Source organism: Centroberyx gerrardi, chromosome 5 (genome assembly GCF_048128805.1).
Source record: "Centroberyx gerrardi isolate f3 chromosome 5, fCenGer3.hap1.cur.20231027, whole genome shotgun sequence".
NCBI classification, from domain to species: domain Eukaryota; kingdom Metazoa; phylum Chordata; class Actinopteri; order Beryciformes; family Berycidae; genus Centroberyx; species Centroberyx gerrardi.
Window position 1 is genome coordinate 24,500,720 of NC_136001.1, and position 26,749 is coordinate 24,527,468.

At 43.9% G+C, this 26,749-nt stretch overlaps 2 protein-coding genes across 5 annotated transcripts in view; both read left to right on the top strand.

Moving 5' to 3' along the window:
* Positions 1-13,749, top strand: part of dlgap4b (discs, large (Drosophila) homolog-associated protein 4b) — a 28,049-nt gene extending 14,300 nt beyond the window's left edge. For 3 of the 4 annotated variants that reach the window (XM_071894440.2, XM_071894438.2, XM_071894441.2), the window contains 6 exons: positions 4,953-5,401; positions 6,197-6,285; positions 7,561-8,054; positions 9,770-9,861; positions 12,191-12,361; positions 13,380-13,749. In XM_071894440.2, coding sequence (XP_071750541.2) covers positions 4,953-5,401; positions 6,197-6,285; positions 7,561-8,054; positions 9,770-9,861; positions 12,191-12,361; positions 13,380-13,622 — 1,538 coding nt within the window. In that variant the 3' untranslated portion in view covers positions 13,623-13,749. The remainder of the gene's footprint in view (positions 1-4,952; positions 5,402-6,196; positions 6,286-7,560; positions 8,055-9,769; positions 9,862-12,190; positions 12,362-13,379) is intronic. The other variant, XM_071894439.2, reaches the window with a different exon arrangement.
* A 5,688-nt stretch (positions 13,750-19,437) lies between these two features.
* Positions 19,438-25,487, top strand: tgif2 (TGFB-induced factor homeobox 2). The gene is made up of 4 exons (XM_071894415.2): positions 19,438-19,697; positions 21,781-22,022; positions 23,835-24,789; positions 25,039-25,487. The coding sequence occupies exons 1-4, from the start codon at positions 19,679-19,681 to the stop codon at positions 25,485-25,487; spliced, it is 1,665 nt and encodes a 554-aa protein (XP_071750516.1). The 5' UTR covers positions 19,438-19,678.
* The last annotated feature ends 1,262 nt before the right edge of the window (positions 25,488-26,749 follow it).

Sequence of the window (26,749 nt, forward strand, 5' to 3'; positions counted from 1 at the left end):
GTGGTGCATGCCAACAGCTCCTGCATACAGCCTGAGCTTCATTAAGAGACAACAATATTTAGCTACATGACCATTTGTTCAACCCGTAACTGTGTTGCAGATGGGTGTTCGGGCTTAGAAAAAGCTTTGTCAGCATGGAAATTAGCGTCAGTTACTGGTACGATCAAGGATGTGTTGTGTGCTTGCACAGCTGTGTATGTTTGTGTAGCTGAGCTTTGTAAGGCAAAGTATAGGAAGCAGTCTGAATTCTGCTGCTGTGTACTCTTCCTCTGTCTTTGGGAAACAGTACTTCAGCCAAGTCCCTGCCATCCGTGCATCTTCTGTCCTTTAAAGGCATTTTGTCACAAAACAGCTAGATTCTATTTTATAGGCTATAACCAATATGGCCTGAATAACCCCACCAACCATAATACTTTATCTCCTGTCTAATCTCAGAGGCAGATGTCAGTTATGATTTTACGGCTTGTTTTTTGTGAGTAAAGCAGATTTTGTGGTATTTAGACTCAAGGGTAAATTCTGTTCAGAATGATGAAAGCACGATGTGACACTTGGAGAACTGCAGGGTAGGTATCCAAACATGGGGACATACACACACACACACACACACATCCATGCTCCCTCGCAAACACTCCCACTGACACACAATTCTGCAGACTGGAATGTAGGAGTGGAGCCAGTGTGTCACATAGCTGCCACAACAGTGGCGACCCTCTTCTTCCCAGCATCTATCTCTGTCAGAAGAGATGAGAGAGAGGGAAAATGGACAGCAAAGGACTGTCTCAGCAGGTTTTTCCTAAGGCGTGGATGGAGGTTGGAAGCTGGTGGATAATTCATGGCTAGTAACTTAGATAGTTTAGATGGATACTAAACTGCAGGATTCTTCAACTGACTTTCTGTATTTCTGTCTGGTAAGATGCCAGGGGTGGACAAGATCTGTTCTGAAATGTTGACAGCTTTGGATATTGTTGGAGTGTCATAGTTGGTACACGTCTCTTCAATATCGCGCTCGGATTTCGGAACCCGTCTTTAAAAATGGGGAGTGTGTCCCAACTATGAAGTGATCACACTGCTCAGCCTCCCTGGGAAAGTCTAAGCCAAGGTGCTTAGAGTCTAGCCAGTGGTTGAGCTTCAGATTCAGGAGGAGGAATGCGGTTTACATCCTGGTCGCAGAAGGTCCCAAGGTATCCTGCAGGAGTGTGAGGTACCGGTGCTACCCCCGCTGCAAGCCATTTGATCCTCATATACCTGGAGTGAGAGCTTTGTTTGTATTCTTGACATAAATTAAGCTTGTTCACGGGGGACGTTGAACTCCAAAAAGGATGTGCCTTGTCCCCTCTCCTATTTGTGATATTCATGGACAGGATATCAAAGCACAGCCGAGGTCTGGAGAGTGTCCAGTTTGCCGACAGTGGGGCGGCGTCTCTGCTGTTTGATGATGTCAACCTTTTGGCTTCATCGGACTGTGATCTCTAGTGTGCGTTGGGGCAGTTTGCTGCTGAGTGTAACACAAGGTGGGATGAGAATCGGCACCTCCAAATCTGAGACTGTGGTTCTCTCCTGCAAAAAGGTGGCCTGTCCCATTCAGTTGGGAGTGAAGAGCTGCCCCATGTGCAGGAGTTCAGGTATCTTGGGGCTTATTCATGAGCAACCAAACACCACACCTGCTGATATGGCTCTGTGAAAGAGTTGGCTGACAGCTGTGTGAAGATGGTCAGGGTTAGCTAAACAACTTAGGACTATAGTCTGACAGCAAGATATGCATGAGGTCATATGAGTTTCGTATTAGGTGAAGTTACATACACACTGGGGATAAGGCTAAGTAGTGTGGATTACACTGAACAACAAGCCTTTTGTTTGAGTGTTTTCTGCAGCAAGCTCACGTGTTTGCTGCTAGGCTTTTCAAAATCCTTGGATATGTCAAGATTTCTAAGCGCAACAAGGTTCAGTGACGCAATACTAGGCCTTGAAATATTTGTAAGAGCACACAGGGTGTCACAGGGTATGGCATTCACATTTGCTCTCATCAAATGCTGTCATACAAATTTCCTCTCATCCCAAAATGAAACATTTAGGAAGTTATCTCAGGAAATGTTCAGAAGGTCATGGCTATTCGCATTTGCCAGGATTTATGACAGTTTGACACTTTCTGGTAGTGTAGACCTGATAACTATGTGCCTACTGTCTAGTGTGTTTGCAACTTACACTTTGAGCGCAAGAGTTCAACACCATATTCAAATAACATTTAAATATGTCCTTCTATACACCAATCATATACAAATTACTGTTGTTCATATCCATCCTAACACTCAGCATGGCATTTCATTGGACATTGGTGCAATGTCAACAGTAGCAGTCCCATTCCTCTAGATTTTTTTCCTGCCATAGTTTAATCCGGTACAGCGTACAGACAGAACCATGACTGAGGCTTTCTCTATATTGGAAGCCAACCCCTCTTGCTATAATTAGACCACATGGTCAATTTTGTGGTGCTGCAATGTCAATCCCCTATCCCTTCTGATTGAGCTGCATAAGGCATGGGAAGGGAAGAGGCAGACTCACTTGCATCAACGCTGAGTTGACTGCAACATAAACTGTTGCAGACAACTGGGCTGTTTTAGCTCCAAATGTTTTTAGCTTATTTCATAGCAGTTTTCCAAACAGAATAACAATATGGCTGTTAATGTACTTTGCCATTTGTACTGTCAAGCCAGCCTGTTCGCTCCATATCAGGCTACGAAACAGGCTTGGTGTTGTCATGACTGCTCTTATTTATACTAACATTCTTTCCCACTGCCCAGCCTCAAAATGCCGTCTGTCCCTCTCTCTGTCCTAGCTCTGTTCTGTGGTCTCCCATGGGTTCCATGAGCTTTCCACTGTTTTTTCCAGTGTGGTGTCAAATAAAGCTTCTGTTTGAAGGATTTAATAGCAACCACAAGGTTCATAATGTTACAGTGAAATGCCCTGTTTAGATTGGAAGTGTTAGCGATCCAGCATCATACTCTGCCTTTACCATCTATGGAGCATGAATGAATTTCTGTGGTCTCCTGACAGAAGGCACCAGAGACTTTAGTTATTTAGTTACAGTCAACATAAGAGTCTTGTAGTCTTTGTATGACATTTTCAAGTACTATTGCTAATCTATCTGCATGGGAAATTTGTGTATGTTATCTTTTGATTCATATGAATTTTGTGATCATCAATGAAACCTACCAATAAAATGATCTGATTGATATCACAAGTGCACACCACTGCAATTTTGCATTACTTTTCATGTTTAATTTTTCATGTTTTCATGTTTAACCCGCTAACTTGATCTCTTATTGTACACTGTTCACTGGCTGAATTTCTACTCGCATTTACCTCCATTTAGGCTATCTTGATTTTCACTGATACAGTCCAGACTGTGAGAGAGGGTAACCGTTGTCCTTATCAGACAGTTGAGATGGTCTATAGATAAGATGCTGAGAGCAGTGAATGAGTGGCTGCATTAGCCTGCATTGTGCTCTGAAACTGTAGTCTGACATGGCCAGTGAATTAATGTACTCCAACAAGCGCGGGCCAGGGAAATGAGTGGAGATGCTTGACTGAGGCTTTCTTTGAGCAGTAAAATCTGCTTATTACCTCGGGGGTTTGTTTTGACCCCATTCCGTCTGTTTGTCTGTTAGCAGGATATCTCAAAACAGTATGAATTGATTTGCACAAAACTTTGCGGAAAGGTTGGTCATGGGGCAAGGAAGAACTAACTAATTCACGCTTCATGCCAAATGGCCAAAGCGCGGCATGGCAGTTGGTGTGGCTTCTCACTAAAAGGCATTGCCTATGACTTCTGAATGAATTCACGTAACACCATCAAACTTTGTGCTCCTATCAGCAGACATAAGAAGAGGCAAACCATCCATTATTGGCCCAATCAAACGAGGCTCATTTCCGGTTTAGAGATATCCGCCCTGCCCATTTCTCCAAAACTTGGTACAGTGGTAGAAGAGCAGCCCCAATGGCCACTAAACAGATATAGTTACAGTATGATTGGCCATGTGGTGTTGTGATAATCGGCTAAAATGCTTAAAAATGACTAGAATTTGAAAAGGCATATTTCATGTCCCATTACAGATCCAGTCATGAAATTGTGTACATCTCCTGATGTGAAATAAGTTGGTAAAGTGCTGATTATGCAGAACTTGTGTCACACAAGGCACCTCTTATTACACTAGTTGTCTGTCTGTTGTCGGTTTGTCTGGACAATTCTCTCTCTCTCTCTGTTCTCTCTCTATTCTTTCTTTCTAGTCTTTCTCCATGGTTAATGTACCTCTGCTATCCCCTCCAGTGTGGAGTCGGGTTTGGTCGGGGCCTGGTGGTTTGGTAGAATGGTGTGAATTGATGAATGGCCTTCTTCAACTACTCAACCATCTCCTGTCTTAGGAGTCACATGGTCAACAAATTGCTTTACTGAGTTCATCACCTGACTCTAGGTCTAGGCTTTGAAGTGTGTGTGTGTGTGTGTGTGTGTGTGTTTGTGTGTGTGTGTGTGTTCATGTTAGCCACCTGTGTGGAATGGTATGTTTGTTCACTGTTCTGCCTAATTAGATTTTCCGCTTTACAGGACGCTTCCCTGTCTCTGCTGGTGTTCCAGCTCTCATGCAGTAATGCTCTGTGTATTCATGTGCATCATGGTGACGTTTGCTTGTGACACAGCTGAGAAAACTCGCCAGTCAATTATTTGAATGATGTTGATGAGCAATTAGGGGACGTTTCAAGCTCCTTTTTTAGTACCACTTTGTACTTAGACCCACTCTTTCACTGGGACGTTTTTGTTTTACTGAGTTCAAGCCACAAAGGCTTGCTAAAACTAACATCTCTATCTCTCTTCATCGTATTCTTTTCCCTTATTTCTCTCTTTCTCATTTCTTGCTCTCCCGTATCTCCCTCCCCTCTCTCTCTCCCATCTCCCTCAGTCTCTACATGCATAACCACCTGTAAGAAGGCTGCTCCTCCGCCAGTGCCGCCCCGCACCACCTCCAAGCCCTACATCTCAGTGACAGTGCAGAGCAGCACCGAGTCGGCCCAGGACAACTATCTGGACCAGCAGGACCGCAGGTCGGAGGTCAACAGCCAGTCCAGCCACGCTCACAGCAACTCCTCCGACAGCCTTGACAGCACCCGCGCCAACAGCCTGGCCCGGGGTATTTCCCGCCCCCCGCACATCATCCCCACTCCGGTCGCCACCCCGAGAGAACCCATCACCGCCAACGCCGCCACCACGGCCAATGCTTCCACTGAGACAAGTGACTCAGTAGTCCAGCATGAACCCCTGAAGACGGGACTAAGCAAAGGGAATCTAGTGGCAGAGGAGCCCCAAGTGGTCCCAATACCCAGGAGGAAACTGTCCTCCATTGGCATACAGGTACGTGACGGGGCTGTTGCTGCGGTCAATAAGTACTATTACATTTAGGTCAGCGCTGCTACAATAATCAGGGCAGGTACAGTTGAGTCAGTGCTGTTTCATTTGAATGTGTACCATCACAATCGTTAACAGTAGTGCAGATAGTGTTTTTTTTATATTCCAAGTGTGTCACATCCTCTCCTTTGAGCTTGAATCCAGGAAAAAGAGGATTTTTTACATTAAGCCCCTGTGGTATATGGGTATGTCTGAGTGTGTCACCTCAAGTCCAAAAATGTGCTTACAAGCTAAAGGTCTCATTAGGGTGAACTGCTTCCTATCATTAGAGTTGGCCGTGTTGCTGCTGAGTACTATACTGTAGTCTAGTAGCATAGAATGCATATTTATCATTCCCCTCAACCATAACTTTCCCCTCTGTATGTGCTGAAACAACAGTCCTTTTCACCATTTTCCAAACCTTGCACATTTACAAACCTTTTTTCTCAAAGCTAGTATTGGCAATGGGCAGGGTAACCATTAATCATGATATTTTAAAGAAAAACCAAGCACTGAACTGAGGAAAAAACTGTAGGGATTTTTCTCTTCTTCTGATGTTCTTTGTTTTACCATCTAGAAAATTAAAAACCCTACAGAATTTTTCCTTGTGCTAGTCTGAAGTCAGCGTTACGGGTCCATGTAATTATTTACACTAATATTCTCAATTCAGACTCCACTTTCACAGGTTTGACTTGATTCATTTTAACTCTGAGTCACTACTGGTAATGCCTTTTGCTGATATCATCGCTTATTTGTTCTTAGGTTGACTGTATTCAGGAAGTTCAACGAGAGGAGACCCCGCCATTGGCCAGATTTCAGTCAATTGGAGTACAGGTGGAGGACGGGTGGCAGTAAGTCCACTTCCTGTCCCGGTCACAACATGCCACTGCTTCCTGTCAGGAAGCCACATTTTACCTCACACCGCTCTGAGAAATGTATTCTTCCTCACAAGAGCCATTTAGAACTGAAGGCCATGAGAACTTCAGTCTGTCTGAAAACTGTAGCTTTGTGTGCTGCACTGGTGTTGTTGAATCAGATCCCTTACATGGGTATTCAGTTTTTAACTTGTCTTGGAGTCCAGTTAAATGTGCAACGCTTAGAGTTATATTTGAGGCTCATTCCATAGTTATTGCAGGGCTTACATTCTACGTTCATGAAGTGAATGCCAGGAAGTTCTGGGATGCCACACGACTTCCTCCCGTATTTTATTATATTTGCATGCAGAGTTTTGTACATAGCAGCTGCTTTGAGTCTGAATTTGTCCCGATTGATATGTTTATTGAAAACATAACCAGGTGAACACAGAGCTCCTCTGTTTAGATATTAAAAAAAATTCTGAATGTCATTTGCCAAGTTTTTATTTATATTGTACACAAATTTGTGCTGTGGAGACTGACAATCCCTCAGCTGTGTCTGAAAAGGCAGAGGGTGAGCCAGGTTTGGGGATTGCTAAACCAACACAATCTCTTGCTATTCTTATCATCTTCCGATATTAAGATTTCTCCAAGCATTCATAGTATTTCCATCCCTGATTGAATCTCCACTTGTTTAGCATTTCCTGATTAATAATAGGAAGTCAACATTGTTCAAGGTCAGACAGCATTAATGTTTAGCCCTTTCTTTCAATTACCCAGCCAAGCATTTTGCCCTCATTTATGAAAACAAGAAGCTAGACGCCAAGTGATATGATATCTTCTGCTTCCAGTCTGAGTGCACCATGAACACAAAGCAAAAGCTAGTCTGATCGATAGTCGTCTTCTGTTTATTTATATATGTATTGACCAGCAGGAGATGAAGTGGCTCAGTGTCGAGAACACAGCATTACATGTTTGTTCCAGTAATGGAGAGATCATTCTTGGAACATTTCTTATCTTTTCACGTTTTACACACAGAGATTTATTTGTAGATTTAGTAGATGTGATATGAATTTAATGTCACTTGGGTTGGTTTTGTTTGGAACTAGGATTTGCTAGTTACTCTTGTTCATATTTTTTCCCTTGTTCACTATTATGCAAGTGATTTGACAAAATTAAAGTGCTTGTTCTGAAAATTCAAGTTGTATCTCTTTGATCTCAAGGCATTATTAAGGCCATTTGTAACACTGAGTCTCACCCTGTTTGTTTCAGGCTCAGTCGCTCCAGTAGCATGGCCTCAAAGCAAGAAACAGACTCGGACACACAGGACATCTCCATCATCTCCCATATCATCTCAAACAACGCCAGGCCCACTGAGAAGAAAGTCATGGTCAACAGCGCCAGCCAATCCATGCACTCTCCCCCTGGACGGAACTCCCTAGACAACGGAGACGCCACTGGTGGCGCCTCGTCACCTCCGCCGCCCAGGCAGATCCTCAACCGCTCCACCACGCGAAGTAGCTCTTCCTCTTTCTCCGAAAGTCTGGACCCAGCGCTGGACCCGTCGTCGCTGCCGCCTCCAGACCCCTGGCTGGAGAGCGGGAACGGGAGTAACAGCAGTGCCCCCCAGAGCGGAGGAGGTGGAACTCTGTGTCGGAGAGACGGCCACTGGTTCCTGAAGCTGCTGCAGGCGGAGACGGGACGCATGGAAGGCTGGTGCCAGCAGATGGATCAGGAGACCAAAGACAACCAGCTGTCAGAGGAGGGTAAAACAGACCAACCTTTTATCCCCTTAACTAAATACTTGGTCATTTAGATCTAGTAAGTTTGGATATATAAGTTTTACTTCGACATAACAGCAAGAGATGGACGTATAAGTATCGAGTTTCATCAGTTGCAAAAGATTCAAAAACAGTATGACCCAGTTTCATCTCGATGATAATATCCAATTAAATTTGAAATGGTTTACTCCTGGGTCAGCATAATGAATGTCCATCTCTCAAAAATTAGGCCATACCCAGAGTTACTTGGCCCAGAAATGGCAGTCCTCAAACAAAATCTCCAGTCAAATCATTACTGAAATCAAAAGTCCACAGTCCCTTGGAAAGAACCCCACATCCTGTGCCTCCGCCCAGAGATCTATCACTGACCGACCTCAGCGCTTGGTTCAGAGCTCGGGTATAGGGTTCAACGCCCGGCCCTGCAGTCACTCTATCAGACACACACAGCATGGAGGGGGTGAGGCGGTAATACCTGGGGTTACCACACAAGCAGGCCTGTAATCCCCAGAATTACACAAATCTACTCTGGAACTGATTAAACCTCCAGATTAGATTAGCGCTTCAACATCAGCCTGACAGGGCATACTGCAGTACATACACACACACACACACATACTGTACACGCAAACAAACACTGGGAAGGCTCTGGAAGCTCCGTTCATATCAGGAGGGCTGGATCAAACTATGAACAAGGGGGTGTGTGTCTGTGTGTATGTATTTAGTATATGCATGTTTTGAATGGGCATGTGTGTGACCTTTTACGGCAAAGTTGGCATTAAATCTGACGTGAAACCATAGTACAGAGCTTGGTTTCACTAACTATTGGAGTCCCAGTTTTGTCAGGGCAGATGTCCTAGTTTTGATAATGTACAGCAACAGACTACCATAGTGAAGACAGACTGGCTTAGGTCTGGAGTATCTATATAGGCTTAGATGCCTTTAAAGAGGATAACACTGCCCAATACACTGTAATCCTCTTCATGCCACCCTGTGGAGTCGGTTTGACAAAGCACTGCAAGGCACACCTAAATGTCTAGACACCCAAGCTTTGGGTTTGATTTTTTTTTTTTTTTTGTGAGGGACTGGGGTTGGTATTATTGTAAGATTTAAATGTTCATATACTGTTGTGCTTATGCTTTTTTTTGAGAGAGAGAGAAACTGTGTTTTGTTTGAACTAGAGTTGCACTGAGCTCTGTGCATCTTTACCTAAATTCTGTGAGACAAATCTGTGTGAGAAATAATTTGGTATGAAAACACAAGGGGATTGTACTGTATATAAAGCTGTTCAAATGCAAATCAAAGGAAATCAAAAAGGACTGTAGATAACTACAGGAAATCAGCAAAATGCATCAATTTACTGTTCCCTTTGAGGCAAGCAACTTCAGCTGCATCTATGAAATACAAATCAAACTACCTCATATCACTCCAGTCAATGGTTCCCTGTACATCATTAAAATATTTGTATCTCTATTTGTATCAGTAAGGCAGAGAACCCTTGGTGTACAAGAGGATGTGCTGTGGATCTGATATAGACGTGCTTTAGAGTACCATGACAGCTTAAAGTAAAATACACTGGGTTTTTGTTTCATAGAGTAACAGGATACATCTCAGACGCACAATCAATAATATGACTATTGTTTTCATGAACGTGTATGTGTGTGTATGTGTGTGTTTTCTTCTTTGTGTGTTCCTCTCTGCAGTGCTGGGGAAGGTCCGCAGTGCAGTAGGAAGTGCCCAGCTCTTAATGTCCCAGAAGTTCCAGCAGTTCAGAGGACTGTGTGAACAAAACTTGGTAGGTATCACCTCTCTGTGACACCGCCGCACCCACGCACACATCACAGCGTCACATGAGAACTCGGACAACACGGCATCACATGGCCACAACAGCCTAACTCCCAGCCTCTACAAAATGCTGTCATTATGTGTGATATTGAAAATAACAAATTAAGCAGCAGTACTAGTAGCAACGTTGCCTACAGTCTGCCTGCAGGCAAATAATACTTGATCTTACTCACAGAAATAGCATTTTCATTTTGTTTTAAGAAGCCCACCCACTGTGACCTTGTTAGCTGTTAAGCTCTGACACTGTGTGCCACTTTCACCAACAGCATTCTTCGTACTCTACTATCAGTAGTTGCAAATTACTGATACTATTTCCTGAAAAAGTGATCCTACAACACAGGAAAAAAATACAGCAGCCGCCCATATATTACCCTATATTACTTTGTATATATTACTTTGTATTTTGGTCGATCTGCTTTAGTTGGTATATGTGCCAGGAGTCTGATTTTCAGACTGGAAGGGCAGCATAAGTTGGCATGTGATATCTCTACTGATAAACAAGACAGCTCAGGAGCTCCCATGACAATATTCAGTAAGTACTGGAAACTATTGATGTTACACCAAAGGGAAATAACTTTAACATTTTGCCCTATTAGTTCAAATCAACCATGAATATTAAATGGCTATTGATATCACTGTACCATACCTTTTTCCTGAGTGACTAAGCCCTCTGATCTGCATCACATCATTACACTGATTTCAGTACAGTGTCTGTGAGATAAAGCTGACCTCGGGCTGACATTCTGCTAATGACAGCACTTTGTTTTCTGTTTTGCAGCAACTATTCAGCACCATCATTGTCCAAATGTATTACTGTCTCTCATATGAGCACTCAGCTAGCAATTCAGCCATTGTTGTTGACAGTGTAACATAGCTAATGCAGTGCTTCTGAGCGATGATCCTCATAGTATCTAGTCATAATGTTCAGTGCGCTTCTGAATGTAGAATGGGAGCTGACAATGTTAAATGAGTCAGATAATAATAAGCCATTGGAGTTTTACTGGCGATCAATTGTTGAGCAGATTTCCTTTCATGTTTTGTCCTATCTTGGAGTATGTACCTTTTGTTGTCTTATTTCATACTGGAAGACTCTGTTAGCTAAATACAAAACATCCTTTTGCAATGACTAAACATGTATTAAACATTTTGCACATGACAATACAAATGGACATCTCTCCGAAAAGCCACATGACAGATCTTCAGCTGTAGATTGTCTCAGCTGTGAACGTAATCGCATGTCAAACTTTGTTGTAACCCAACACAAAACAGAATGCCGCGCAGTCTTGTGACCTTGACAGGTGAATTAGCATGATAAAACATGGCAGCAGTGTTTTTGCCAAAAGAGTCTGGACTGAGGTCACAACCGTCTGTGCAGCTGCTAAATATGCTGAGTCTGTTGCAGAAACCAGGGAGAACAGAGCAGCGCCCGCCCAAACAAAGGCCAGTCTGCCTGGAGCATGACAAACACAGCGGCTGTCAGAGGAAAAGAAGTTGGAGCAGGATTAGCTTTATATCTATCTGTCCCATCTGTGCAGACTTTGCATAGATAACGAATAGAAAGGCACTCTTTGCAAATAAGTAAAAGGACAGTCTATTGTTACTATTAATGTTTACTTGACTGTGGATCTTCAATGATTGTGTTATGTTTTTTGTGTGACATATTGTGCATTACTTAATGTATTTTTTTTTATTTACTGTACCATTGAAATATTCATTTTCAGTGGTGATTAAACTTAAAACAACAGTGTTCGGTTGTTGACATACAGGCTCAATATTCAATCGGTTGGCAATATAGTGGCATTTATACAGCATTTTAATATTGTGAGATTTTTACTCAAAAGGATAGAAGCCTGTTTTAATCACTTATTTTGGTGTGGAATACAGCTTGACCAAAATATTGTGCTGTAACACGGCTCCCTCTAGTGTTGAATGTGGAAAGAGCAGCACTTGTGTATGACAGATGAGGAGGGAAAAAGGAAAATAATACTTGTGCAGCTTACTGGGATCAAGATTCAGTATGTGTTTTTGTTTTTTTTCATTTCAGTTTTAACGACATACAGAGTTATTTTTCACCCTACGCCTGCTTGTGTGAATTAACTGTATTCCGGTATTATTAAGTCGTAACTCTAACCTTTTCCTTATCCTGTAATACATTACTTTCCACAACATTCACCTTATTTATTTCATACACTGTACATCATCTCTCCTCACCACCCATTTTACTGTGTTCCCTCCTCACTCATTCATTTTCATTCCCCTCTCCCTGCTCCTCTTGTCAGAATGTGAATGCCAATCCGCGGGCCACAGCCCAGGACCTGGCCGGTTTCTGGGACCTGCTGCAGCTCTCCATCGAGGATATCAGCCTCAAGTTCGACGAGCTGTACCATCTCAAGTCCAACGACTGGCAGCCGGTGCCCTCTGCGGCCGCCCACTCGCCCCCTGAGCGGAAGGTACTTCCCACCCCTGCTGCCCAGTGCCCTGGCTGGGGTAGGAAAGCCGCCGAAACCGGCCTCTCTCCTCCCACCACCACCACCATTCTCCCACTCTTTTTATCTCCCCCTCGACTCACCCTGTCCCCGCGTGGGGTGAGCACTAACGGGCCCCCCCCCCCCCCCGCGCCCGGCGCAAAGGGGCCAGCGAGATCCCTTTACGCATGCATGGAAAAATCCATCTCAAAGAGGGCTGTCGGTGGCATTTTTGAGCGGAAGGCCCTGCTTTGAGCATGCATGGTGCAGGAAATGATGTGTTGGTTTGCAGTGGAGCATGGCTAAGATGCACTGGCTCATGCTCCTCAGAATGCAGCCTTGCTTTGCTCCATCTCTGTTTAAATGTCTGTGTTTGTATGCACATGTGCACGTGTGAATGTGTCTGTCTCTGTCAGTTTCTCTCTGTCTGTGAATCTGGTGTGTGTGTGTCTTTCAGTGTGTGTAGATCTATGGTCACGGGTCTGTTAACCTGCTTTGAGCTGCTCTAGCTTTATGTTGCATTGGCAATGCAAATGTGGTGATTGTGTGTCTTGTGACGCCTTAATCCATTTTTTCTTTACGTTTTATCCAATGTGCTCACCAATACATGTTACCATTTGATGTCTTTGAAAAATTTTTTGTCACTCTAATGACTGTATTGTCTCAAATGTACGTTGTGTGTATTTTTACCTATTGTCTATACTGTCAGCGTTTTTCTGTTTATCACCTTGTACACCTAAAAGAGCTAAACACTATCCCAAGCTTTAACGTAAATCATCGCCATTGTTAAAATGTCTTTGTCAAAGTCCTATGTCTGCCTTAACTGCCTGAACAGATAGCAGAACTTCTTGAGGACAATCTCCATATGACATTCTCTCACTCTCTCGTATCTCTCGTTTCTCCTCCTTTTTCTTTTGTCTTTCCGCTTTCTCCGCCCATGGCCTCCTCCCTCTCTCCTCTTCCTTTTTTCTGTCTGGCATGTACCATCGCTCCGCCGCCGCAGGACGAGGACAAGTCGGCCCCTCCAGTGCCAAAGAAGCCCGGTAAGGGGCGGCCGGCGCTGGGCCGCGAGAAGAGCGCCGACTCCTCGTCCACCTCGTCTTCGGCCTCGGCGGAGAAGCAGAGGCAGGAGGCTCGCAAGCGTCTGCTGGCTGCTAAGAAGGCAGCCTCGTTTCGCCAGAACTCAGCCACCGAGAGCGCAGACAGCATCGAGATCTATGTCCCCGAGGCCCAGACTCGCCTCTGAGAGAGAGTGAGAGTGAGAGAGAGAGAAGGATGGAGGGTGGGATGAAAAGACAGATAACTGTCTCTGAAATACCTGGAAAAAGGAGAGGAAAACTATTGGAATGTAAATGAGCTACTCAGAAAAGAAAGATGGATGGAGGAGGGGTAGGGGGGGGGAGAAATCCGGTTCTGAAAGACCACTGGGTGGGGGGCAGGACTGCAGGGAGGGAGATTTGGGACATTGTGACACACTCATACAGGTATAGGCTGGTCCTGGTGGCATCAAATCCATATTTAACAAAAACGGAAAATGAAAAAGTGAACTTTTGGGGCTTGACAGACTATGAAGCAGGAGACTCCTCATTCGAGGCTGCCATTGAAAACCTCAGATGATGAACTTTGTCATTTATTGTTACTACTCTTGATTATTCTGAAAATTGTTAATAACAAAGGTATTATTATTATGATGATTATCTCCTAAAGAAACTATATCGAGACTGTTTTAAACGTTCCTCTATCTTGGCTATAAGATCTATTAAGCAGACAGAGGTCAAGCATTTCTGCTTTTCTGTCTCCCATCCTCCTCCTCTCTTCCCAGATCCTTGGCCATCCTGTAGCTTTGCACAACACCACCTTGTGGCCATCACACACACTGCGCACACTACATACACAGCACACACACACACACCACAAACTCACACCTATCTATGTCTTCCTTGTCGTATTTATTTATTTACTTTTATTTGTCTTTTTTTTTTGTATAAACCTCCATTTAGAACAGGTTAAGAATATTTTTGGACTGTGGCATACTGAAATGGAAATTCAGGTTTGAAGGGGTATTTATAATTAGATAGTTCCTGACTGCTAAAACTCATGTGTGTTCTTGAAAATATTTTGTGTCCAAGATTGTAAGCACTCTGGTGAAAATCTGTAAAGTTTAGCTTCTTGATTTTGAATGAAAGCACATCCCAATATAAATGTGATGACCCAGCATGAGGATCTTCTCAAAAACTTTCAGGACGTGTATCAGTCGGTATGACAGCGGCCATAATATGCAGAACATTATTTTCTTTGTAGGGAAAACATCTTTAACTTCCTTTTTAAGCTCTTTTGCTTCTCTCTGTTCCATTAACATTGCCGTCTGTGTTGCTGTTACTGCAGATACATGAAAACTCAGTCAGGATTTTTGCTCCATCTGTGTAGCTTAATGCTTCTTTAAGTGCTTTTATTAGCCTCACTTTAGCATGCATCCATTCATTTGCATTTCAAATGAACCCAGGGTTTTTAGTCGAGTAGTGCAGCAGGTTGAGTATGCAGGATGATATTGTCTGTTGTTTGTGGGGATACACATTAGGATTTACATGTCTTGCAGTTATTTTGTACTACATTTTCAAAAGCATTTTGATTTAGATTTTATTTTTTGCCCCAACAACAAAAACAATCTCAATTCTTTGTCACCATTATTGTTTCCCCATTAAACTTCATCCCAACAATCCACACTTTTTTTTATTTAAAGAAAAATATTTAATTAAAGCATTACATATATTGATCATTGTGTTTTCCATCATTTATTTGATTAAATGCTGTCTGCTTCTCTTCATGGAAGATTGCATAAGCCAAAGATGAATTCAGTGTTTAAAATTCATCTCTTCCTTTATTTAAATGTCAGTAGCAGGGTGCTCAACAGAAACGGTGTAAAATGGCATGTTCACTTTTAACAAAATGAGTGAAAATGATTCAACCTTCTATCATTTTTAACTTTTCATTCAATCTTCAGGCTCTTTTTTTAAGGGCTGGGCTGTAGGCACGCCGTACATTGGCCTGGGGTTTAACATTTTGAAGTGTGCATGCCTGGAGGTGTGGCCAGACCTGCCCATCACTAGGGACACCTAGGAAACTGGGACATTCCGACCCCCAAATTAGAAAGGTGATGGCTGGTAAACAGAGCCTGAACTTGGATTTGAAAAGTTGCACAGTGCTCATGTGTTGCACTCTCCACTTCACCTGACTGCACTGTCCTCTCCTCAGGCTGGAAACTTTCACTTCCCACTTATAATAAATGCAGTAGTTTCACTACTGACCTCTAGAGGACGTCAGTGATTAGTTCTCAATGCGAGATGCAGTAGATGCATATTACAAAAAGGCATTCACATTATCAAACAACATTCAAGTTACTCCTGTCAGTAATGCTTTGAATGGAGGGGACACAATCATTGTGTGTATTACAGATGTTTACAAAGTCTCTGTCTCATGTTGTCTGAAGCCATTTTCCACAAGCAGAAGAGGCCTACAACTAGACAAAATCTCTTTGGTTTATATGTTATTCTTATACTTTACGATCTCACACTAAAATGACATGGCTGGCCATAACGTCGACCCTGACCTGCCTTAGATGAGTCTCACTGAGTTGTTTGCCTGCCTTCCACTCACATTTGGTTGCCTCCAAATGGTCAGCAAACAAACCCAACTTCCCCTTGCTAATTAGTTATGTTAAACTATTGTGATGTCACCCTATTGGTTTGGCTGCTCTAATGCCTCCTCCTCACCCACTGTGATCCAAAAATGCAGCCTGGGGCTTTGAATTGGAAAAGCCCAATGACCGCCATTCTCTCCCTTTCTTGGCAAGAGCTTTCTCTTGATGGCAGGCCTTTGTTTGCGGCTGTGTTTGCCTGCTGGGGATGACTCTCAGCTAGGTAAATGGCTAGGGGGGGGTGTCAATAGCCTGTTCCCTGGCTGCGCTCATTGCCCCCTCCATTTGACTGGGGTGGATAGCATCGTTAGCACCTGAAGGCCTTTTGTGTGGCTGCGCCTCTGTCGCTGCCTTGATTTGATTTCTGACTGCCAGGAAAAAGCTCAGTGTCTGACAAGTTGTCCTGAAATCAGCTATGGGGACAAAGTTAATTCCATGTTTTCCACAAATTCATGACTAATTTTGTGTATTATGATTTGTATATTATGGATATTGGATATTCAGTCTTAAGAATAAATAAATTCTAAGAGTAAATGTCTAATATCCGTGGACAGGTTAGGTTTTAGTCAAAAAATATGGTTCAATAACTAGATTTTGCAATTTGATAAGTCTCTCCTAACCACAGGCAACCACTGCCATCTTTAAGAATATTTATGTCACACACTTACTCAAACGTAATGCATAAAGTATCTGTTCCCTTCATTTTCTGCTGCAGATAGATTTTCGGGCCCAAACCCTGCAGAGCGCTGTCGACCTTACATGTCGTACAAAACTCTAGGTCTGCGCCTAGTGACTTGAATGCAGATCAAACACAATATGGCATCTTGAATACGCTGAGAGAGAGGGGGGGGGGGGGCAGAGACAGAGAGAAAGTTGTTCTATGATCTAACCATCACAAAATGACAGGCAATACTCTTCCGGCCTGCTAAAACTTGAATGGTGTAAAATGCTGAGATGTCAGTGACGTACTTAAAGGGAAAAAAGAGAGGCCATCTCATACATTTAAACCAGGCTCCATTCCAATACACACCTCTGAACTACAGCTATCAGCTGGGACACACCTAGGTCCATTTCCTGGGGAGGGTTATCCATGATCCAAACAGTTCCATTGTGGGGTTTTTGTTGCTGTGAGCCGTTGATTTGGAGGTGATAATGGTCCCATAGCAGGTATCATGGCTTCTGCCTTCACAGACACGACAGTCAAACTTCCAGCTTTTGCTAAAACAGCAAACTGTGTTGACACAACTTCATCTTGCAAAGTCAATTGGTGTTTCAGCATTTGGATCGGCCCTGCACTTTCTTATGTCAAGCAAATAGTAAAGTTCATGCAATATGTTGTCATCCATAAAATTTAGTAAAGCCATTCTCACACATTTTCATTTGTAACAAAGTAAAAGGAGGAAAGATTTGTCATTTACTATTGTTTAAGTGTGGCCATCTCCTCTGTAATACTCAATGTACATGTTACCCTTTCATTTTAAATCTGTAACTTTTTTTACTGAAAGATCACACTATTACATCATCACACGTGATACGAAGCTTTGACTATCCACAAGAGGTTGTCTTATGTATTTGCCATATTTTCTGTATTCCAAGACTGAGAATGAAATCACTTTTGATCAATAGAGAAAGAGAAAGAGATACAGGGTTGTCCCAGGAAGAGAGAATACCTCAGTTGGTATACCAGTGAATCCAACTCCCATAGTCCAAAGGCCTGCTAGCAAAAACAAGCTCATTAGCATCTCTGCTTCGTTCCACTGGGTTGGGTGTAGAAGTGGGAAAGGGGTGAGGGGCAGAAGAACTTACGCTCTTACCACAAGAGTTATGATGTAGCAAAAACTGTCTATAAAAATACTAGAACAAATATTTTACGAAGCAAGCACATATTTTACTGACTAGGATTTGTTCAATATCAATAATACTCTAGGTATAGGCTGTGTGTATGTCAGGGTTTTTGGGGTTTAGTATAAAAGGGTTATATGAGGCAAAGTTGTGGGTGAGTGGGTGTGTTGTTCATAAAATGAGGAGATTTACTAAGATTCTTGTCACTATATCTACACTGGTAACATTAAAAGTATATGTGCAATACTGCAGCTGAGTAAATGGGTTCCTTGATATTAAGATGAAATTCTAATTACCTTGTCCCCATGCTTGTTAAAAACCATCCTCTGTAAATAAGAAGAAAACAAGATTGAAATGTGTCATCTTTTACAATGCTGTAGATCTATTTATACTATTTCAAAGGTTGTTCAAATGTATAATGGAGAGAGGTAACATTCAATAAATGCACACAATACTTTCTCAAAAGGTTCATCATGGCTATATTGCTCACTCTTTTGTCGTTATGGGTTTCAAGGAGAAGACGATTCACTGTGTGGTCTCATTTTTCTGTCAAAGTCTTCTTGGGATACTCTGCCCATTTTTAAAACAAAAGATAACACTACATCCAGCTGATTGTCAGTGTTTCCAAAAGACCTACCAGATTCAAAATGTGTTTTCCAAACCTGTATTATTTATTGTATAGTTGTATTTCCAACCCTGTATTAGCTATATTTGATAGAAGATAAACTTATAAGGCACATATAATTAGGGAGCTGTATAACGGTCTACATGTGCATGGTGATGTGGATTAATAGTCAAGCTCAAACCGTTTTCTATTGTGCTATCTTCCAGTAAATAAAACAGCAAATCTGAACCATTGCTCATTTTGCTGGGGAAATCTAGGAATCCCTCAAAGACTTTCAGGGTTCATAGGACCCCACTATGCTGCAACACTATTAGGTCCACTTCATCTACCAGTCTTTCAACACTGGAGTCTGGATTGTAGAGTAGATTTATGCATAATATTAACTATTACAGAGCAAGACTGACACTATATACAGTGTAGGTGGAAATATCGTGACCCATAATATTACCAAGTGGCCAAATGTGGTCGCCCACCGACGATTTCGATGCTTATGATTTATGTAACTAGACCATCGTTTTGATTAACGTTACGTAAAGCCTATCCAGGCGATGGAGCTTGCATACAAGGATGAAAAACGATCAAAAGATTATTTAGTTGCCTTATATAGCGACGTTAGTGTTGATGTGACCGTGGAATTAGTGCCATGTCGGGAAAATAACATTGTTTCAATCACTGTAGTCTGCTGTATTTTGAATGAAATGGTTCGCCCGTCACTCACGATGACATAGGGCCTGTCTACTGGAAATGGAGAGCCGTGATTGGATGCCGACTGCCGAGGAGGCGTATTAGAGAGCCGTGATTGGATCACGACTGGTGAGAAGGCGGGATCATTCCAGCTCCGACTGTCAAGATTGGCAAAGAGCTGGCGCTGCTGCGTGCAGGTAAAGGGAACAAGCGACACAAATCAGAAAACATTTATCCTGGCCGAAAGCGGGGAAAGCGATGGAAACAGGCTGTACGGTGGAACATATTTATGCCGCAGAATCGAAAAATTGAGCTATTTAACTCACTGAAAAGCGCAACACCTTGAGCGTCTTGGAAGAAAGTCCCGTTGTGTCAACCAACGCTTGGCTCCCGGGCACGCATTGTACAACAAGGAACTTGGACAGCTGCGTGTTTTCAAGCAAGCCGTCAACAAAGAATGAAACCGTTCAAACGAGGTGAGCAGTTCTCGCATCGTGTTTTTACCATTGCCATGCGCGATTATCACCCTCAAAGTGTCTGTCTGTAAGCTTAGTGTGTCTTGCTGTTGGTTTTGCCTGGAATGCGGCTTTTTGTTGCGAGCAAATGCAGCGTGTGTTTGTGTTTGAATTTGGAGGGACAGCTAGCCAGCTAGTTATCTCTGGAGGCAGGCATGGTGTCCATCTGGCGGAGCGACATGCGGGAGGGTGTGCGTTCCTGCCTGACTCCTTTGTGCGCTCCAGATGGCTAATTTACGAAGTCAATCCTTAGGTTTGTGCTCTTAATTTTCCCTACTTGCATAATTCGACTGGCTTTAATTGGTCTAAATAATTTGACTTGGGTTATCTCGCTATCAACGCGAGAAAGCGACCTTAACTCAAAGTTGGGGTTGAATGTCTGGTCGACTGGCATTCCCACTGGTCAGATTCAAATTCTAACTTCTAAAGCTGTGTGTATTGTAAGTTAAGTGGAGTGGCGAGCTCTTTAAAACTGAATGCTGTGAAGGCCAGTGGGCTTAAAAAAAATTGTAAAAAGAATCCATAAAACACTTGAACCACATTCACAGGCCTTACAGATTACCAACGTGTTGGTATGTCGGCAGAGGACATTTTGTAAACAAAAAGTTAGCCAGTTTGACAGTAGGGCAGCCTGTGAGATGGCCTAGCAAAAAGTTAGCTAGCTGTTGCTGATGTGACATACTTCACTAACATCTGTGCAAAACTTTTTTTTTAATCTTGATTTTAGGATAACCAAAATTATTTTGCAAATGGACTGGATTTAGATAGATCGAGATTATTTTATAACAAAACTTTTAAGATGCATCCATAATCCTACTGAGAAATGGAATGCAGTATTGTACTGGGCGTCAGCATTTCTCTCCCAAAGCCAGTAATCAGAAGTACACTAGGCTGTGATGTCATGTAAATCATGGATTTGCCTTGTTGCTAATGAATGGGACACTGATTTTTATGGACTGGAAGAATGTTGCAGAGTTTACATTCAAGTAGACTTAATCTCACAGTGTTAACCTACAAAATCTAGACATTTTAATTATCTGTACATCATGTGACATTGTACATTTTGGAATAGGGGAAACTCCTTCACTAATTTATTAGAAAATAGGAAAATGCATTTGTTAAATATTTGAATACTGGACCTAAGCAGTATTCAGCTGAGGTAGAATATGACACATATTGGAGTTCTTGGGGATTCACTTATCAGTTTCCATACAGGCCAATCTGAAGTCCTAGGTTTTCTTCCACTTGCTACCTTGGCTTAATACAACTCTCATTGAAAAGGAATGTAGAATTCAAAAGATTGTCAACTGCCCCAGTAGTCTGAGCTTCACTGGCATGAGGTGAAAACAGCCCCCTTTGCATGGTCAATAGATTCCTGGGCTACTGGCCACTGTGATGTTGATATGCACACAATCTCCTTTGTGAAGACAGGCGCTGCCCCAGGGGTCAGGTTTCATCCAGGCCCAGAGAAAGACATTTACTGCATTCTATAGCCCACCCCAGGGATAAGGCATGCTCCATTTTGAGGAGAGATTCCCTCCAGTGGCCAACCATATATTTGAAAACCACAACAAAGTTCAAACCATTGTTTAAAACATGTGTTAAGCCCATGTTGCTTTAGCTAGTCTACCTCACTCTAAATTTGGCAAAAATTGGAAGTTTAACTGGCAAGGTCTGTACACTTGTTTACTGCCAAGAGCCAGAGTAATGTAAACTAGTCCTTTTTATTTTTTGGCCAATTTCCACTCACCAGACTGCAACCATTGCAAAGAAGAAACTGAAAGTTGCAAAGGTTCTGCAAATTTGTTTATGAAAGTGGATGAGACCAAAATCCATTTCTGCAGATGTCCAGATGGAGCCTATAGCCAATCACAAGACAGGAACATTTATCTTCTTTCCCCGCATTTGATTTGTGGCACGAAAGATGCACCAAATGTCACCTTTTTATGCAAAATCACATGTAGAATTTATAAACGGGTTGGGTAAACAAAAGAGTTGGTACAACAACAGTGAAAGTGACTGACACTCGCCTCCCATTCCTCAGCTCTGGAAGAAGAGCGTCTCCGGGAGCAGGAGCACTCCTCGGCCATGTCGGACAGCGATGACGGCTCCCCACTCGACCTGTCAGGAGGAGGGTTGTCGGGGAAGCGCCGTCGCCGCGGCAACCTGCCTAAGGAGGCGGTGCAGGTTCTACGGAGCTGGCTGTATGAGCACCGCTTCAACGCCTACCCCTCAGAGCAGGAGAAACTCAGTCTGTCAGGCCAGACCAGTCTCTCTGTGCTTCAGGTGAGTTTGTGAGGAGGGTGTTTATTGTTTTTTCTTCCCAGCAGCACTCGCCTTGGGAAATGCCAGTTGTGCATGTTTTGTATTTTTCTTAGTAAATGGAAATATACAGTAAGCACGCATGCAGTGCTAAAAATATTTCCACCTGTCAGTGGTGTATTTTGTCCGTGGTGGATTTTACAGATCAACCTGAATTTTGATCAAGTTAAGATTGAGTTTAGATTCTTTATGTATTATGTTGTAAAGACATTTGTCAAAGAATTGATTTGATACTGAGCACTTGTTTAATTACTAATAATGTCCTCACCTAGATGGGTACAAATAAGGGTCGACCACAGCCAGCACACCACTCTGGCTTAAATTTAGCCCGCACCATAGCTCCTGCATCACATTGCTAGCTTGTCTGGAAAGCTAAGCAGGTCTGGCTGCGGTTAGTCTTTGGATGGGAGACCGCCTGGTGCTGGAAGTGGTGTTGGAGGACTAGTAGGAGGTGCTCTTCCTTCTGGTCCCATGAATAATGTCCGCAACGCCCCAGGGCAGAGACAGGGACTCTGTCCTGTGAGTGAGCACCGTCCTTCGGATGAGACGTTAAACCGAGGTCCTCACTCTGTGGTCAATAAAGGTCCCATCGGCACTCATCGCAAGAGTAGGGGTGTAACCCCGGTGCCCTGGCAAATTCCCCAAAACAGGCCTTCCTTCCATCATGGCCACCTAATCATCCCTCGTTACCTAATTGGCTCTTTCAGTCCTCTACTCTCCACTGAGATAGCTGATGTGTGGTGAGCGTTCTGGCGCAAACTGGCTGCCGTGCATCACCCAGGTGGGTGCTACACCGATGGTGGATGAGTTGGTTCCCCCCCCCCCTCCCCGATATGTGAAGCGCTTTGAGTACTTAGAAAACCGCTATATAAATGTAATCAATTATTATTACTAACCCTACTCAAAATGCTACAGTCCTAATGCCTCTCTAATGTATAATATAAATTATAATATGTTTAACTGATGCATACACTCTTGTGCTGATCTGTTAATGTTACATAACTGTGATACTGATATTTATCACTAGTTGCTCCAGCCTTTCAGTCAGCACAGAGAAATAGTGAATGCAAAACAATATTCAGATGGTAGTGCTGTGCTGTACTGCACTGCTGAGAATAACACTTTCCTAGCCTTCCCTTTTCACTTCATCGCACCAATAGTAGACATTTCCTCTTTCCTTCTACACACACAGACACACACAAACAGACGAGCTGCATTAGATAAAGCGTTGCAGATCAGAGTGAGGCGGCAGCAGAATTTGCTGTTATGTAGTCAGTTCACTGGAATGCCTTTGGCTGGCTTCTCTGTGGCTCAGCATATTTCAGCTCAGACCTTCATTATTGCCAGCTGTCTAAGGGCTCTCATCTCTGTCTCACTCTTTTCTCTGTGTGGGAGGCTGTACCACTAGAGGGGGTAAGCAAGGCCTAGTGTGCAGATGGAGATAGAAAATGTGTGGGTGGAAGTCTGGTACTCCAAATCACAGGCCATGAATGGGTTTTAGATCTTGAATGTGATGCCTGGGTTGACTTATGGGTCCAACAAATTATTAGTGTCTGGACTTGTCACGTGAAAAAAAAAAAAACCTTTTCCATGGAGAAATAACAGTGATATTAATGTAGGCCCTCAAAGAAAGGTCTGCAGTGGCATAATTGTGTTGCCCCCACCACCATGAATGTTTCTCACATACTGTAGGTGTTTTAATAGTAGTACAAAACATCCGTGCATGAAGTCAGTGTCAGTAGTACTAATGGCAGACATTTCTTTTTCTGTTTCCAGATCTGTAACTGGTTCATCAATGCGCGTCGCCGCCTCCTCCCCGACCTGCTCCGCAAGGATGGCAAAGACCCCACCAAGTTCACCATTTCCCGTAAGGCTGGTGGTAAGAGTGAAGGCCGCTCTTCCACTGGAGGTGGAGCCAGCTCCCCTGAAAGCCCCTCCTCCACCGCCCCGCCTCAACCACGCCCATCCGTCATCCGCTCTGCCCCTACATTGGACCTCAGTCTCCTTGGAAACACAGCAACAGCCATTCTGACGGGAGCAGGCTACCCTGGTAGGGAAGGCTCTGTCCAGGCCCTGATGAAGCTGGACACACAAAGTCTGCTGAGGGAAGCAGAGGAACATGGGGCTAATGCAGCTTTTATCACCAGCACAGCAACGGCAGCTAGCCCCACCGGCGGGCTCTTCAACACGCCTCCCCCCACCCCTCCAGAGCTGTTCCCCACCCAGGATTTTAGTGACTTGAGGCTGCTGGTGGATGCAGCCCTGCAGAGGGCAGCAGAACAGGAGAACCTGAAGAGACTTCAGGAGAGCCAGAGCAGACCTGCAGAAGCTGTAAAGGCTGAGATGGTGGAGGCAGAGTACAGTGCTAACAGCAGTGACATGGGCCCCACCCCGCCTCCAGAGGACAACCAACAAGTCATGGATCCCTCCAGAGCGCAGAGTCTGATGGAGAAGGCTATGGTAGTTCCAGTGTCAGCAGCAACCTCTGGCCCAGTGAAGGCTCCAGTGCCACCGTCCTCAGCAGCCTCAGTTGTGCCAGTTCCAGCTCCAGTCTTAGTCTCAGCTCCAAGGCAATCTCCTCTCCCCATGGCTAAAGTTTTGTGGAGCCCCTTGGAGAAGGCAACTGCTCGAGCCTCTAGCCCAAACCAGCTCCAACTCATCCCAGCCCATTTGCCAACCTTGATGCCAGTGTCTACCCCAGTCTTAGGACAGCCTCATTCTCAGAAGCCAGGTACTGCTGCTCCAGCTCCAGCCATAGTCTTGGCTCCATTGCCAGTTCCAGCTTCAACCTCAGCCCCAGCTCCAGTGCCCACTACATGCCCTACATTTTCATCAGTGCCACCTACAAGGCCAATCCAAGTGCCATCACCATTCCTTCTCCCAGCTACAAGTTCCACCTCAGTCCCTGATCCTAACCTAGCCCCACTGTCAGCTGCGTCAGGCCCAGCTCTAGCGCTTGTTCCAGCTGCTCCTTCCCCAGCCATCTCCTCCTTCCCAGCCCCCACGGGAGTCCCAGTTTACTTGCCATTCCACAAATCCCCCTTAATCCCAGTCACAGTTCCAAACTCATCACCTGCTGCAACCGTGGCATCGTCTCCAGCTCCCGTTCACACCCCAGTCTCTGCCTCGGCCCAAGCTTCAACTCCTCTTCCTGCTTCAGCCCCAGCCGCCTCCTCCTCCACCCCAACAATCACGCCATTTCTGGGCCTAGCTTCCCACCTCCCCCCTACTCTTCAGCCCCTGCCCTCCTCGCCTAGCAGCAGCAGCAGTAGTGGCTCACAGAGGAATCCAGCAGTGGTGCCCAGCGTATGGAGCGTGGTCCACGGTGATGCCAGACAACCCAGCCCCCATCCTGTGGTAAAAACACCCATCACCACAGCGTGGGGCCCACAGCACAGCCTGCGCACAGTGAGTGAAACTGTTAACTAGGAGCTCAAACTAGCGCCTTTTTTATCTGTGTGCATACATAAGGGAGGAGAGAGGCCAGACATTCCCAAAGGCTGGCCAACGCTGTATATAGGAGAATGTATCTTCATCGTTAGTCCCTTTTTGACACTGAAGCCTGTGCCTGCAGAATGCACGGCAGTGGTTCATATGTTGTGCGAACTGGGACAAAATCAACGGATGGACATAAGGTGTTTTTAGAGGCGTGCTGTTTAAAGCAACTTTTTATTGTTTAAAAATGCTATTCTCGATGGAAGCTGTTGCTGGTAAGAACACTTCGATGCCATTTCTCGAAACAAACATTCCACAATGCAGGATAAATGTTGTATCGTACAAAGTTTTTGATGCCATTTTCAAGTCCCTTTCCATTGTTCCAACTTCTCAGTGAGGGGTGAGGAGGAAAAATATCCCTAAATTGTATCAAATTTTAATAGGTGTAATTGCCAGCACCAGCAGAGCTAGTCTCTTCAGTAGCAGTACTGGACTTTCTTGAATGTAAAAAAGGCATTGACATCATCACTGGCCAGGCTGCCTATCACCCATTCCCATCCAGGCTAAAAAGGAGGACATGAGGTTTTTCTGTGTTCCACACCAGCGTCATGCTCCACTATAGTTGTGCACTTTAGATTATGTTTTTTTTATTTTTTATTTAGTCTGTCCTTCACCTTAGTGAGCATTCCACCACCCTCCTCCCTTTTCACTCTTTGTGGCAGGAGACGAGCGGAAGGGAAATTGATTGTACTGCAGTGAGCCTGACTGCACGACTTGCCTCCTATGCGTCTGTCCCCATCTCTCTCCCCCATCTCCCCGTCTTCCTGCCGTTTTTATAGCTAAGGGGATTCAGTGGCGCTCATGAATTGTCATCTCAACCACTCACCCCTCAAAAAACACAAGCTGTCTAGTATCACGTTCCTGTCTGTTTGCCAGTTTCAATCTATAATAGTATCTTAACAAACAAGCAGTATTTTCTATATATCTATGTATCTATGAAAAAGGAGTGGTTATGTCTGTTACTTTATGCGACCTTCGTCAATTGTGTAGGATTTGCAGGGAGGGGGAGAAGGTCACATTGGATCTGTTACAGAAATCAATTTTAGTGGTGAAGTGAGCAGCTTGGTGAACTGATGCCATCAAGCTCTTATGGTCCCTGATGTGGAAATGAAACGTTATACTTGCTAAGAGATGTGCCACCTTCATTTTTTCCTCAATAAATGAAGTGTGGTGCAAAACATTTTAAGCTTTGGGGC